Source organism: Natrix helvetica (assembly GCF_964273705.1).
Source record: "Natrix helvetica genome assembly, chromosome: 4".
Classification (NCBI taxonomy): domain Eukaryota; kingdom Metazoa; phylum Chordata; class Lepidosauria; order Squamata; family Natricidae; genus Natrix; species Natrix helvetica.
Genome location: NC_138550.1, coordinates 161,296,711 through 161,313,157, shown reverse-complemented (window position 1 = coordinate 161,313,157; position 16,447 = coordinate 161,296,711). Strand labels below are relative to the sequence as shown.

General features: G+C 43.3%; 1 protein-coding gene across 2 annotated transcripts in view; it reads left to right on the top strand.

The window, feature by feature from the left end:
* The first annotated feature begins 1,264 nt into the window (after positions 1-1,264).
* Positions 1,265-16,447, top strand: part of NDRG1 (N-myc downstream regulated 1) — a 67,340-nt gene continuing 52,157 nt past the window's right edge. Inside the window, exon 1 of one of the 2 annotated variants that reach the window (XM_081949868.1) lies at positions 1,265-1,317. In XM_081949868.1, the coding sequence (XP_081805994.1) occupies positions 1,280-1,317 (38 nt within the window). In that variant the 5' untranslated portion in view covers positions 1,265-1,279. Of the gene's footprint in view, positions 1,318-13,219; positions 13,431-16,447 lie in introns of those variants that run through there. The other variant, XM_081949869.1, reaches the window with a different exon arrangement.

The window sequence follows — 16,447 nt, the reverse complement described above, 5'->3', positions numbered from 1 at the left end:
ATGGGTGTGGGGAAAAGATCATGAACTTTCAACTGGGTGGAATCCCAGGAAGTTCTTCAGAATTGGGATTCCACAGTTGGTTGCCAACATGTCTGTCTTATTAAATTGGAACTTTAAGGATAGCTCTGCCTTGGACTCTGATTTAATTCTGCATGATATTTGAAATGCTGACACAAAGTTTATTTAACAGAGATGTTTCGTTACTCATCCAAACATTTTAACATCTACATTTTTTTAAAAAAATGTAGATGTTTTTGGCCTGCATGATTGAGTTCTTCATTTACATTTGCAATACATTTTAGGGAGAAACTCCTACAATTGGTATGGCAAGAGTTAGTACATTCCAATGCTTCTCTGCCTAACCTATTTTGTTTTTGTTTTGATGGAAGAAGTTACTTGGATGAGTAATGAAACGTCTCAGCTTAATAAAATCTGGTGCCGTCGCCCTGATTTTTACCTTTTTAAACCAAGATCATAGAACATAAAGAACCCCACAAAAGATGCTAAGCCCTTATCAAACAGCCAGATGTTGGTTTAATGCCCTAAACTGCTTCAGTGACTCCATCCAGCCATCTCATTCTCTGTCATCCCCTTCTTCTTTTGCCCTCCGTCTTTCCCAGCATGAGGCTCTTCTCTAGTGAGTCCTTCCTTCTCATTAGGGGGCCAAAGTATTTGAGTTTCACCTTCAGGATCTGGCCTTCTAAAGAGGAGTCAGGGTTGATCTCCTCTAGGACTGACCGGTTTGATCTCCTTGCAGTCCAAGGGACTCGCAGGTGACTTCTCCATAGTTCAAAGCAGTGGTGGGTTGCACTTATCTTCACTATTGGCTTGCTGATCGTGTGCATGCATTCCATTCGTGCACCTGCCTAACTCATGCTACGCAGGCAATCCACCACCTCTGCGACAATCAGTTGATTGTCAGAGCTCGTGCAAGCGCTGCATGCTGTTTGCGCATGCGCAATTTGCCTTTTGCCATAAAAAAGAGCCACCGTGCTGGTTTGCTCTCCGCTGCTCTGGGCCGCTACTGGTTAGGCCGAACCCGCAGCAACCCACCTCTGGTTCAAAGACCTCCATTCTTTGGCGCTCAGCCTTTCTTATAGTCCAACCTTCACAGCCATCCATTGCAACTGGGAAAACCACAGCCTTCACTATACGCACTTTTGTTGGCAGGGTGATGTCTCTGCTTTTTAGTATGCTGCCTAGATTTGCCGTAGCTTTTCTCCCCAGAAGCATTTACCAGGATTACCTGGCTCATACATGATTCTCCCACATTGAATCCATGACTACAATCACGACAGCAAGTTTTATATACGTCTGGTGAGTTGTTTTTTTCAAGCGTATGCTTCATTCTTAAATTGGTCCTCTTCGGCAGTATTTCCCAAGGAGGCATAAATAAAACACGCTCTGCCTTACGAGCTAAGACGCATCTCCTCAATGTCTCAGCCTTGAAGTATTTCTTCAGCTTGTCCTTTTTCCTCCTCCTTGCTAGGAATCACAAGTGAATCACTGGAGCCTGCAAGTCTTAACTTTGCCGTCTGCAACACAGACACTCCTTTAAAGCTGAGGCAATTTGGTGCAATTGCTATGAAAATCCCGTTTAATGGGGTGATGACTCAAAACCCCATGACTGCTTTTGAAATGGCAAAAGGAAGGTGTGAACTAGAGTGACCTCAGCAGAAGCATAGAAAAGTCAAAGGCTTTTCTGCACCTACAAGGGTGGCCCCTGGACAAAAAGTAAAGCTTCCTTTATTGGAAGGAATATCCTTCTGGGTTCAGTTCCAAGTGGGCGGGGAGGGGGGGAAGACACTGGATTCATGGATGTTGCTTGGAAAGGTTTATTGATGAACAGGATCACATGATTTGAGGTCCTAAAATTGTTGGAAGAAACGTCCTTCTGGGTTCAGTTCCAAGTGGGAAGAAAGACACTGAAAACATGGAGACTGCTTGGAAAGATGGTTTCATGGTGGACAGGATCACATGGCTTGAGATGTCAGGGGGAAAAGGGAAGAGATGCTGAGAGTGCCCCAATTTTATGCCTTTTCTGAGCTTTTGAATTTGAGCTTGTATTCTGATTGGCTGTCAGACCCCAATGGGACCATGCAGGGGTTAACTTTGTAGGTTGTCTGTGTTTTGGTTTTGGTTGAGCCTTGCTGGGTGATGATGTAAGGAAGAGGCTTTGCGCAATTCCTCCTATGGCTCTGCTTAAAGGAAGTAGGTCTTTGTTATGTAGAATAGACTGGCCCAGGCCTTAATGGTCCATTAACAAAGGTGGAGGGAGGGGGGGCTGAGTTTCTGCCTTCTTTTAGGGGAAATATTCTGCCTTTCTAATATTTCCTAAAATCTTCTTCTTCTTCTTTCTTCCTTCCTCCTTCCTCCTTCCTCCTTCCTCCTTCTCCTTCTCCTTCTCCTTCTCCTCCTCCTCCTCCTCCTCCTCCTCCTCCTTCATTCCACAAACCCTACTCCCTTCAAAGCACTGAAGATGTTACCTAGTTTGGTAACGGAATGTCTGCAGGAAAACAACCAATCTCAGAAAGCAACAAAGATCCTCTCACTTCAACCCTGAGCTACAAATATTCTCCTTTATTGAAACCTCATATCTTCCTAGTGTGCCAGCAGCTAGTCTGTCACCCAAGTAATCCACTTGATTGAGGTTTCACTATTAAATGCCCACTCCTCCGCTTTAAAATCCTTCAATGGAAATAATTTCCAGACAGCCTTCTCTATACCTCCTGCTTGGAAAAACCTTTTGGATTCTCTTTTTCACTCAGGCCCAAATTGGTGTGTTAAACTGTGGTTTGGCTTGCTGCCAGATGTGGTTGTGGGTAAAATTGGTTGTGTTAAGTATGAGTAGCTTTTCCATAATCTCGAAGATTGCCTTGGGTTTCGTTGACTGATCCAAGCTATTAAAAAAATCTATTTTAAGCCTGTAAAGCACAAGACAGGATGTAAATGTATCTCCAGCACTAACTGAGGAGTGCTTTGTTATGCTTTCTGTGATAAAAAACCACAGTTACAGTTTTTAAAGTCAAGCTAACCTTGATTTTGCGATGTTTCTCAATCTGAATTAGTAATGTTCAGCAACAGTCACGGTGGCTGGAGAATTCTGGTCATGGAAGAAGAGCACAAAGTTGGAAAGACAGTATTTGATTCAGATCTGTTGGGAGAAATGTCCTTCTGGGTTCAGTTCCAAGTGGGGAAAAAGAGACTGGAAACATGGAGGCTGCTTGGAAAGGTGGTTTAATGGTGGACAGGATCATAGGGCTTGAGCTCTTGAACAGAAAAGGGGGATCACACGTTTCCAGATGTTGAGTGAAGAAGAAAAAGAGACCGAGATGCTGAAAGTCCCTGGTTTTATGCCCTCTCTGGCCTTTGATCTTGAACTTGTATTCTTATTGGTTGTCAGACTCCCATGGAGCCATGCAGGGGCAACTCTGTAGGCTGTGAGTCCACTTTTAGTTGAGCATTGCTTCTTCCCAGGTACCCTGTGGTGAGATGGGTAAAGGGCTAATACTATCATGCCTTAATCCCCCCTGGAGCTGAATGGGGGATATCTTTGTTATGTAGAATAGACAGGCACAGGCTTTTTAATGGCCCATTGACAAAGGCGGGGGGCTATTAAGAGTGAGTCTATTTCCTGCCTAAAAACATGTTTCTCCATTTCTTATCCCGGGAAATATAATATTCTGCCTTTTCAATATTTCCCAGGATATTTCATTTTTCTAGGAGAGGGGTGGGTGCTAACTTCCTACAGATCGATGAACGCTTCTGGTGTTTTACGATAAATGACTGGACAGCCATTTCTTTCTGGAATAGTACAGGGTTTCCTGCCTGAGCATGAAGTTGGTCTAGACGTCCTCCCAAGGTCCTTTCCAACTCTGTTAACATTCTGTTATTCCATTCAGGATTGCCTATAATCATAATCCTCCATTAGCACAGCAGCACATTTCCTGAACATTTTAGCTATCTGATTTCGGAAGGTTTCCTCAATTACGTAGTTATCTCAGTGAGCCTTTCAATGATTCCGTTTCATTTTAGGTTCAAAGGCCCTAATTTATCGAAGCCAAGAGGAGCTACCAAAGTTAAAGAGTTCGTAGTTCTGAAGAATCATCACCCTCACTTCAATTTTTCTTTTCTTTTTAAAACTAAATGCGAGTCCGTATGGAAGCAGGGGAGCCCTTTCTTCCTATTAGTTAATTATTCCTTAAATTTCTTTAGAAAACCTACTAGGGGCAGGTAGGTTTCTACGCCGTAGGTGGGTTTGGGAATGTCTTGAGGAACGTGAGTAGATGCAGGTGAGCCTCTGACTCAGAGCTGGCATGCAGTCACTGCCAGCACAAAGGTACTTATTTCACTTAAGTCTTTCCCACTGAACACGGAAAGTTGTGCATTGCAAATCTGCTAATATTGTTTGCCAGAAAGACAACTCATCTAGGGAATGCATGCCAACTTCCCTAAACTAACATCTGGTTCAGAGAGTTTGCATCTAAACTGCTCTCTCTTGTGCACACATACCCTCCCCTCCTCTCTCTCTTCCTCTCTCTGTCTCTCTCCCTCCCCCTCCCCCTCTCTCTTTCTCTCTCCATCCCTCCCTCTTTCTCCCTCGCTCGCTTTCTCTCTCCCTCTCTCTTTCACTCTCCCTCTCTTTCTCTCCCTCCCTCGCTCTTTCTCTTCCTCTTTCACTCTTTCTCTCTCCCTCTTTCTCTCCCTCACTCTCTCTTTTTCTCTCCCTTTCTCTCTCTCTCTCTCTCTCTCCCTCTCTGTGTGTGTTTGTGTTTGTATACACAGAATATATATCTATCCAATATAGCATATACACACACTCTCACAAACACACACCAATGGAAACCAATAACCAAATCCAACATCATCTTGAAGCAGTGAATGAGCAGAGGTTAATTGAGCTACAGTAATATAAATCAAATGTTTGTCATATAAGATTAGTTATTGACTTACGACTGATCGCTCTGCCACTGTTGAAACCTACGACAGGTCTTCCTTAGGATGACCAAGTCCTGAAGTTTCAATGGCTGCCACCCATTAGTCACATGGCCTCAGGTTGGGCACCTGGGAACTGGCTTGCATTTACAGACATTTGCAGTATCCCATAATTCCACAACCACATTTTTGTGACAGTTTTGCCAAAAACTGGCATTTACATCTGGTTTTCAGCAACGGGTTCATTTTAATGTCCACAACATTCATTTTTACCACCACAGGGATTGTTTTATGACTGCCACACTTGCGTAAGGAGGGTTTACTTTAGTATCTATATTCTTAATTATTTTTAGACTCCATTATTTGTTGTTCAATCGCCTGATCATGTCTGACTCTTTGCGATTCCATGGTCCATTCCTAAGAGGTCTTTAAGGGGCGTGCATAAGCGCACTAGTGTGCCTAACATCCCTGTCCTAATATTCCCTTGTATTCATATTCATTTCATGTATTCATAATCATGTCTACACTTATATCTGTTATTTAACTCATACTTGATGAAACAAATAAAACAAATAAAACAAATAAAACAAAACAAATAAAACAAATAAAACAAATAAAACAAAACAAATAAAACAAATAAACAAATAAAACAAATAAAACAAATAAAACAAATAAATAAAATAAATAAAATAAATAAAATAAAACAAATAAATAAAATAAATAAAATAAAACAAATAAAACAAATAAATAAAATAAATAAAATAAATAAAATAAAACAAATAAATAAAATAAATAAAATAAATAAATAAAATAAATAAAATAAATAAAATAAATAAAATAAATAAAATAAATAAAATAAATAAAATAAATAAAATAAATAAAATAAATAAAATAAATAAAATAAATAAAATAAATAAAATAAATAAAATAAATAAAATAAATAAAATAAATAAAATAAATAAAATAAATAAAATAAACTATATCCCAGAGTCTGCCCAAATTCATCTTCATTACGTCGATGACACCATCTAACCATCTCATCCTCTGTTGTCCCCTTCTCCTTTGGCCTTCCATTTCCCCCCAACATCTGGGCCTTTTCCATTGAGTCCTCTCTTCTCTTTGGTGGATCTCAAAGGATTTGGGCTTCAGCTTCAGTGCCTGACCTTCCAAAGAGCAGTCAGGGTTCCTTTAAGATGGTCTGATCGCATCTCCTTCCAGTCCAAGAGACACTCAAGAGCAGGAGTGTCAAACTCAATTTCATTGAGGGCCGCATCAGGGGTCTGGTTGACCTCATGGGAGGGGGCGACTGGGTGGGCGTGGCTGACTGGGTGGGCGTGTCCAGCTTGATGCCACTCTTCAAACTGCTGGCATGTTTCCTCTTTGCATTGGGTACGCCGGGCTGAAGTGACGTGGGCTGGCCCCTTATATTTTCCAGAATTGCCCCACGGGTTGGATCTCACCACGCCGTAGGCCAGATCCAGCCCATGGGCCTTGTGTTTCACCCCCCCCTGCTCACGTCTATTATACATTATTTTTTTCTTATACACATATACAGTGGTAGGATTTAGCCAGTTCGCACCACTTTGGGAGAACCGGCTGTTAACTTTCTGAGCCGTTTGGCAACTGGTTGTTGGAAGAAATCATGAGGGCAGAGAACCGGTTGTTAAATTACTTGAATCCCACAACTGCATATATATAGAAGGATGCAATTCCATTTTTTATTTAATAAATTTGATACCCAGGGTCTGAATTTAAACTTACATTTCAAGCCAACAGAAGGGGGGGTTGGAAACATACTTACTCTTTGCAAATCATACAATGGGACTCTAATTCAACACTAACATGTTTGCTGCTCAAAAGATCTCACTTTCAATTCCTACCCAAATGGACGAGAAACCCACCTGAAGCCTTAAAGGGGATCTTTGATCAGTGACTGTGCTAAGCTTATTAACCTATAAGTTTATTAACCTGTAACCTATAAGCTTATTAACCTATAGACTTATGGCGCCTAGCAAGAAAATGTACTCTAAGTATCTTGGTAAATCAGTATAGTTTGTCTATCATGGCCTAGTTATTATTTCAGCCATGATAGGAGTGGCACGGCTGGCTGGGGAATTTTTGGAGCTGAAGTCCACAAGTCTTAAAATTGCCAAGTTTGGAGACCCCTGTTCTAGTCCATCCCCCCTGTCAAGACCAAAGACCTCCAGGACTTGGTTTCTCACATTGGTCAAATTGATGGCCCCTGAGGTTTGTCAGAATAGAGCTGGAAGGGACCTTGAAGGTCTTGTAGTCCAACCCCCTGCTCAAGGGGGAGGAGACCCAGAGGTGGTATTCAGCCGGTTCGGATCGGTTCGGGTGAACCGGTAGCGGAAATTTTGAGTAGTTCAGAGAACCGGCAAATATGACCTCTGGTTGGCCCCGCCCTCCTGCCCCTGCTGTTTCCTGCCCAATATTCCCTTGTTTTTAGCTCAGCTGATTCACATGGCAGAGCCAGTGGTGAGTTGCAGGCGGTATGCCCCCGGTACGGGCGTACCGGAGCCTGCCCAGAGCACCAGATACCATTCTGGTATGGTGCTCTGAGCTCCTTACCGGTCTTTTAAGTCTTTGGCGCTTTCTCGCACGGGCATGGCATGTACAGCATATGTATGGCACTCCGCTGAGCAGCTGGAGCATCACAGAGACTCGCGGACATGCTAAGATGCATGCACGCGCGCTGCGCACATCCACTCTATACGGTTGGAACGGAATCTGGAATCCACCACAGGGCAGAGCGGATTGCCGCACCTCAGCTGAGGTAAAAAACAGCTCAGCTCACCAGCGCTAACACTGAGGGGCGGTCTTTGAGTACTGTGCGCCTGTGCCCATGCACGAAGCATGGGCGCGCGCACAAAGCTTGTTCTCAGAGAACTGGTAGGAAAACATTTGTAATCCCACCACTGAGGAGACTGTGTACCAGGGAAGGGAGCTGAGGCTCTGAGTTTCTGTCTTTAGAAACATGTTTCTCTTTTAGGGAAAATATAATATTCTGCCTTTTTAATATTTCCTGGAATATTTCATTCTTCTAGGAGAAGGGTGGGTGCTAACTTCCTACAAATCATTCAAAATTGCAACAACACTGAAAAAAGTGACTTACGACCACCGGTCCTCATACTTACGACCATCATAGCATCTCCATGGTCGTGTGATCAAAATTTGGATGCTTATTAACCAGCAGGTATTTTCAACAGCTGCAGCATCCATGATTCCCATTTGTGACCTTCCCACTGGGAGAAGAGGGATTCACTTAACGACCACACAATTCACTTAATAACTGCAGCGACTTGATTTAACAACCATGCCAAATAGGTCATAAAGTCGGGTGTGACTTTTGTTATCACCGCCTTGCTTAGCAACAGAGGTTCTGGCCTCCATTGCGGTCATAATTCAAGGGCTACCTGTAACACATTGCTGTTTTTAGGGACTGACGGGTGATGGGACATAGAAAGTTCTAGAAGCTCCTGCTTCTTGCAAATTGGCCGTAGGTTCGCCTTCATGGTTTAGTTTATAACTAAAGGAAAAGCTTGCTAAGACACATGACTTTGGAAATGTGTGAGGAGTGTACATACATGTCTTGGTGGGAATAAAACGGCCAATTTGTAAGCAGCAGCTTCCAAATTTTGATCACATCTCTGCGGGAACGCCAGCCGTCGCCCCAGCCCAGCTCTAGTGTGCATGTGCACCGGCCTCCAGCTGGCCATCTGGATTTCGGGTCTCTGCCACGCATGTGGGTGCATGTTGGGAAGGTGAGCACATATGTGCGGGGAGGGGGTTGCGCATGTGCAGGTGTGCTCGCATTGCGATTTGGTGGTTCAATCACATGCCCACACCTCTTCATGCCCTGTTTTGAGCATGGAAGTCCTCCTGCACCTACCTTGAAGCCAAAATGGGGCGCAGGGGTGCCATGCACGCCCCTACGTTCCTTGTTTTGGGCCTGGAAAGCCTCCTGCACCAGCCTGGAAACCAAAAATGGGTGAAGCGGGGGCAGGGCGCATGCGTGGGGGACGCGCACGCAGGGGGGCTGGGCAGATGCATGGGGGCCGTTTGCATTGCATTTTGGAGTTGCACACGCTTGCCACTTTGGGCACTTGGCACCAAAAAGGTTAGCCATCCTTGGTTTATAAAATGCCACATAAGGGTTTTTTTTAAAAAAAGAAAAAAAGCAACTGCATTAAGAATACGCGGAAAGCTGCAAAATTACTTGGTCCGAGGCAGATCATACGGTCAAGATTTGGAACAATGTGACTGCTTTTAAAAAGTATTGTTTCAGCTGGGGAAATGTTTTTTTTTTTTTTTTTTTTTTTTATGAAATGCTCTCTGCAGATTATAGAGAGCGACGTGTTTTGTCAGACGTATGAAAGGTCTTTTGTGGAACACATTTGCTTAAAGTTGTCCATCATGTGTATTATTATTATTATTATTATTTTGAAAATTGTCTCCTTTTTGGGGGGGGGTTGCTGTTGCTACTTTTTGTGGCAGAAAACTTAGAAAAGCTGACAACATAATTTACTTCAGGAAACTGTAGTGGTCAGTGAGGTTTTTTTTTTTTTAATCCAACATGAAGGGGAGGAAATTTGGGGGGCTCAACAACAACTGCCCAAGGAACCGAGAAATGAGGTCCTACAACCATAATTGATAAAATAAAATAAATATTCATGCAACGTAGCAGGCTTGAAACGAACTAGCAATTGAGGTCAGAGCTGTTAATGATTAAGGAAATATTGCATTGCGACAGACGGTCTCGAGATAGATTTGAAGCAGCGTTTCACAACTTTAGCAGCTTGAAGAAGTGTGGAGACTCCCATATTTCCCTCACATGTTATATGGGGAAAGATGGTTCTTCTAATCAAAACAAAGAAACAAAGGTTTCTACCCAATCAAGTTTAAGGTGGTCTAAATTAGAGCTGGAAACCTGCGAGTAGCCAGTGCAGCTGCCATAAAATTGAAGGTTGTGTGGTTGGATTTCCTGTTGGGCCACCAAGCACTATTATATTCAGCAGCATCTCTAAACCTAGTTTCTATAACCCTTACTATCTCTCGAGCTTGGAGTAAAAGCTAATTCAGCCATCTCTGAATAGGGCTGAATAGTGAAGAGTTTGTAAACAGACTCCTAATTGTATTTGTTACCTACCAGCTATGAATTCAGAAGTCTCTACACGTTGGATAGTAATCCTTTAAAACAGGGCTTTTCCACCTCAGTATTTTTTTACGATAGGTGGACTTCAACTCCCAGAATTCCTCAGCCACCAAAGCAGTGGTGGGATTCAATTTTTTTTTACTAACAGTTCCATGGGTGTGGCTTGGTGGGCGTGGTGGGGGAAGGATACTGCAAAATCCCCATTCCCTCCCCACACCTGGGGGAAGAATACTGCAAAATCTCCATTTCCACCCCACTCCTGGGGGAAGGTTACTACAAAATTCCCTCCACACCCCACCAACCTACTTTCCAGCTCTGTTCTCCTATGCAGGACAACAACAAAAAAGATCCAGCTGGGACTCGGAAGGCAGCGAATAGATAGGGGGCAGGGCCAGCCAGATAGGTGGTATTTGCCGGTTCTCTGAACTACTCAAAATTTCCGCACCGGTTTCCCAGAACTGGTCAGAACTGACTGAATACCACCTCTGCACCATATGCTTTCTCTCTCTCTCTCTCTCATTCTCTCTCTCTCTCTCATTCTCTCTCTCTCTCTCTTATATAGCCACCCATCTTATACAAAACTTTAAGCGATACCCAATGAAGGATGGTCTTCCATTGTCACATGGCATAAAAAGCTTGGACACTGAATAATGGAGTTGGGACCTTAGAGGTCTTCTAGACCAACCTCCTGCCCAAGCAGGAGAGACTATACCAGTTATGGCTAACCTTTTTGGTACAAAGTGCCCAAACTGGAAGGCATGTGCACCAGAGCGCCATAGGTTCATTATCATGGCCCTATGGCTATCCAATCTCTTCCTAAAAACTTCCAGCGATGCTGCACCCACAACCTTGGAGACTCTTTGGTGTTCTTCTACAATCTGGGCCTCTGGAAATATTTTTGAAATCCCATTAATTTTGGTTGCCGGCAGCGTGGGATGAGATCTGTTGGTTAAGTCATCTGCAGAGGCCCAGCTACTGTAGATGAGAATGCTGATAACCGGCATTCTGTTAACTTCTTGCGAAAACATTTTGTTTTCATGTAGATTTTGGTTTTGAGATTTTTTTCCTCTCTCTCTCTCGACTTCAGTTTCAGTTTCTCTCTACTGTTATTGTTTTTAAGATTAAAAACAGAAAGCAGTTGGGGTTTGTTGTGGTTGCTTGCAAGCCTGTCTGAACTTCTTGTCAGGAAAGTAACCAAGTAAAATTAGAATATCTTCCATTGTATTAACATTTTGAGCTTTTCTACTCTCCATAGCCAATAGTGTGGTTTGTTTGCATAGCTTCAGCAAAAATCTGGGCCACCAACAGGCTTCTGTAACTCTTAAGGATTATGAATCTACACCCAACTGTGGATTACGGTATGCAGAATCCCACACTAAACTCTGCCAAAAGTTGTGTGCATTTTCTTCCTCCCACTTAACGGCATCTGAAGCTAGAGTTGCCAGAATTTAGTTGAGGATATTCAGGAACTTCACCCTAGCCTTTTTGACAAATGGTGTGTTCTGTTGAAAATCAGGTAAATACAATGGAAGTCTATTTCCCCTATTCTTGCCAAAGTTTAAACAGCAGTCACAGGATTTTAATGAGGGATGTGGAGCATTAGAGTATCTCCTCTGTGTTTGCCAGTTGTTTTTTTAAAGTATTGTAGCAATATTTTTGCAACACGGATGACACCTCGCTGTAAAGAAAAGGGTGTCTGATCCTTGAAGGATGAGTTACTTGCTGAAATCCATGTATTTCAAAATGAGAAAATTTGGTTCTCAATTCTGACTTTGTCATTACCTTCTAGAATGCTTTTCTTTATTTCCTTGATCAGCCTGCTGACCTGGGATCACCAGATGGCCTCCCATCCCAGGGCACACATAATACACAGAAATTATCTATCTATCTATCATCTATCTATCTATCATCTATCTATCTATCTATCTATCTATCTATCTATCTATCTATCTATCTATCATCATCTATCTATCTATCTATCTATCTATCATCTATCTATCATCTATCTATCTATCATCTATCTATCTATCTATCATCTATCTATCTATCTATCTATCTATCTATCTATCTATCTATCAATCATCTATCTACCTACCTATCATCTATCTATCTATCTATCTATCATCTATCTATCATCTATCTATCCATCCATCCGATAGACATGTGTGTATATATAGTGTGTATAGAACAGTATGTGTATACACGGTGTGTGTGCATATAGAAACACAAACACACAAACATATATATATATATATATATATATATATATATATATATATATATATATATATATATATATATATATATATATATATATATATAATTTCTATAAGAGACATAAAATGTATTTATATTTGTGTTATAGAGTATGCTTGTGTGTGTGTATACACAAACACATAAACAATGTATATGTCTAACAGAATGTCTATCTATCCAATAGATGGGTGTGTATATATGGAGTATATGTTTGTGTGTACACACACTCTATACATGCAAATGTATCTATATATGTCAATCAGAGATAGAAATAGATTATCTATGATAAGACATATTTGTGTGTGGGTACAAACACACACACACACACACACACACACACACGAGATGTGATTATCCTATCTCTATTTTATCTAATCTAATCTAATCTATCTATCCTATCCATTTATCCATTCTAAAACTTCTCGCCTTGTTTAATGTTTCTGAGCCTTAAGGGAATCTTCCCCTTCATTTCCAGCCACTCCATAATGATGGGCGTTCGCCTTCCTGTATCCGGAGGGCGCTAAATGTTGGGGAATGCCGCCAGTCCGGTAAAGCCGGCCCTGCAGGCGTTGCGCCGTTTCTTGCTTCGGTCGAAAAACGCTCCTTTCCCGCCCCACCGACCTTCGCCTGGCTCCCCCACTTGGCCGTCTCCCCGGGACCCAGCGCCTTCCCCTCGGGATCCTTTTTCGGTGAGGGCGGGGGGGGAGGAGCCCGAATTGGGCGGGGAGCGGCGCGCGGGTGGTCCAGCCTGTTCGGCTGGGCAGAGGCGGAGGGGGCGTGGCCGAGGGAAACGCCCCCTCGGAGGGCCAGGGCGTGGCCCGCCGGACCCTGCCTATAAATACTCCTCCCGCTGCGCCGGGCTGAGGAGAGGCGTGTGTGGCCGCGTGGGTGCAGGTGGTTTGTCGTGCTTCGCGAGCGTCCGTTGTTCCAGACCGTTTGCGCGGACGAGGCGCTGAGGGGTCTCCGTGCTTCAAAGCAGCCTTTGCTCTCTCCTTCCCAGCTCGGTGGGGTCCTCGACTCGGGACAGCGTCTGAAAGGGCTTTTCTGTCCCCCCCCCCCCGGCCAGGTGAGAGCCGTCGCGCTTGTTTACGCCCACTCCGTCGGTCTTTGAGCCAGCGGCTGGTGGGGAAAGCTCTGGGCTGGGGGCGAGGAAACGGGGGCGGTCGGACTGGCTGGGGAGGATGTGAAAGGGTGTCGAGCGCTGGGTCCGGTGCGCATTTTGTTGAGTCGACCTTGCTGGGTTGTTCTGAGGGCGGGAGGGGGGAGAACCAAGTAGAGGGAATGTGGGGGAGTACGAGGCCAAACAAACCTGATCCGTCCACCCCCCGTCCCGCCTCCCAGTCTGCCCCATTCTTTCAAAAAGAGAAGTTTGGAAAAACTTTCAAAAGTTTTGCGCCCCGCCCCCCACTCTTCTCATCTACTGGACTTGAGCGTCTGACCCCCCCTTCCCCCCAAAGATGACTTTCTTTTGCAGTTGGGCTTTTTTTTTTTTTTTGCTCCCCCCATTGTTCTGCCAATGTGGATACTTGGATACCCCGAGATGTTTGCTTGCCTTCCTTGCTTAGCGGTTAAATTTACCGTTCATTGGAAATTTGGCGATATAGGAAGAAATGGAGTAATTCAGGCTTTCCTTTAAAAAAAGAAAAGAAAAGCAAATGGGGCGGGGGTGCCTTCTCTGGTCAGCTAGGTTTTGAGGACCACCAATTTCCCAGGATGGATTATGGGGGACCCCAGATGAGCCTGCTTGTTTTGATGGGCTGGCAGAATTTATACGGAATGGATTCTCTGTTCCTAAAACCTGAATTCATACACTTATCTCTTATCTCTATATATCTATATCTATCTATATCTATATCTATTTGTGTTACAACCCCTGGTATGGTATTTATTTATCAGTACAAATACAACATACACACACACACACACACACACACACACACACATATACATCTATATCTCTATGCATCTATATATCTAGATATAGATATATCTATATCTATCTATCTATCTCTATCTATCTATCTATCTATCTATCTATCTATCTATCTAGAGAGATAGAGATGATAGATCTCTCTCTCTCTCTATCTCTCTATCTCTCTTATCATATATATGTGTGTGTGTGTTGTATTTGTACTGATAAATAAATAAAGGGAGACTAGTATAGATCTATTTCGAGCTAATTAGCTCTCATCAGCTAGCCATACCCTTACTGGGATTTGAACCTGGGCTGTATTATATATTAGGCAGGAGTCTTAGCCACTAAGCCACAGGCTCTCCTCCTTATCACACAAATCTATCTAAAATTGCATTTTTGAAAGACTGGCTTTCAAAAGTTTATTCTAAGTCTTCAGTCTGCTCTCCCCCCCCCCCTGTCTGGAGTTGCAGAATGTTTAAGCAAATTCACCTGCTTCTGAAGCAATATGATGGTTTTATTTTGGATTGCCCGGTTTTTGAAATGGTGGGAGTTTAGGTCAGTGTTTGGGGCAACTTAAGATGTGGCTAAGACTCCTTAATTCTGGGCGTTGAATCCATACATCCAGGTTGAGAGCCACTGATTTAAATGACTCTTGTTTTAACTTTGAAAAGTGCAGCTGAGCTGACATATCAGTCTGTTCACCCTGTTGAATGACAGCATGTAAGAAGAGTAGCAACAGAAGTGAATATTTGTAGCTCAGGATTGAACTGTGGGGTCCTAGGTGCTCTCTGTGCTTGTTGGTTTTCTTGCAGACATTTCATTACCCAACTAAATAACATCATCAGTGCTAGAAGGAAGTGTGATTTGCTCTTTACATATATATTTAGAGAGCAAACTCCACTTCCCTTCTAGCACTGATGATGTTACTAAGTTGGGAAAAGAGATGTCTACAAGAAAACAACCAAGCATAGAGAGCACCAAGGACCCCACAAGTTGATTCTCTTCAAAATCAAAGTGAAAATTCCCTAAACTAGGCATTAGAGTTAAGATGACTAAGTTTTCTTGTAGTATTTGGCCATCTTTATCTGTTTAATAGGGTAGAAGTTAGGGAGGGAAGGCTGAAAATATTCCCACAAACACTCTAAACTAGAATTAGCAAAAATGTGGTAGGTTTACATGGCATTGCTATCAATCAATGGAGCAGAAGTTGCCTTCAGAAGCTGTGGGAGCTTCATCACTGAAAGCTTTCAAGAAGAGGCTGGACTGCCATTTGTCAGGAACGGTGTAGGGTCTCTTGCTTGGGAGTGGGGGACACGACTGGATGACCTACAAGCTCCCTTCCAACTCTGTTAATGTGGACTTCAACTTATGGTGATCATGGTGGCTCAGGGATTCTGGGAGTTGAAGGACTGACTTCTGGAAGGTGCCCAGCTGCGTTTGCATTTCCAGGTGCAGCACTAATCCCTGCCCTTGTAGGTGGCACCGGATTCTCTTGTGGTTGCATGTTCTGAATATGTGAAGGAAGAGTTTGCTTTTAGGTTTGGTGAATCCTTCAAGGGAGAATTCCTGGAGATCCATAGATCCATGTCCCTCAACCTTTGTAAGAAGAGGGTCCTGCAAAGCTTCTCACTGATTTTCTGACTTGGGAAGGATGGCCACAAGAGAGTCCGTGTTCACCCTTCCCATTTCGACAGCAAAAGGTCTCCTTTGCCCTTCTTGGATAAACACATGAAACAGCTGGATTCCTCTCGATAGTTGGGCTGGCCTTGGAAGAGGGCTAGATCTCTGTGGGAGGTTCTTCCTGCGATTGCAACAAGTTGTGGCAAAGGGCTGTTCCTTGGCCCGGTCATTGCTTTTGTGATGAGCTGCCTTAGGAGTTGTGCCCAGATCGTTTCTTGTTAAAACACAAGAAACAAGTGTGCGTTAATTCCATTTCTGGAATTTGTTGAATTATTGCTCTGCTCTGTAAAAACCAATCTGGGGAACAAAAATATTCTTATGCCTACCAATTGATAGAGGAAGGATTTCTGTGTGCTTAAAGCTGAGCCTTTCGTATCCTGTTACTCTCAATCCTCAAATCTCATAGATCCATGATGGCGAACCTACGGCACAGAGCCCTGTCTGTGGGCACGCGTGCCATCACCAGCTGCTCTTCTGGTTTATGGCAC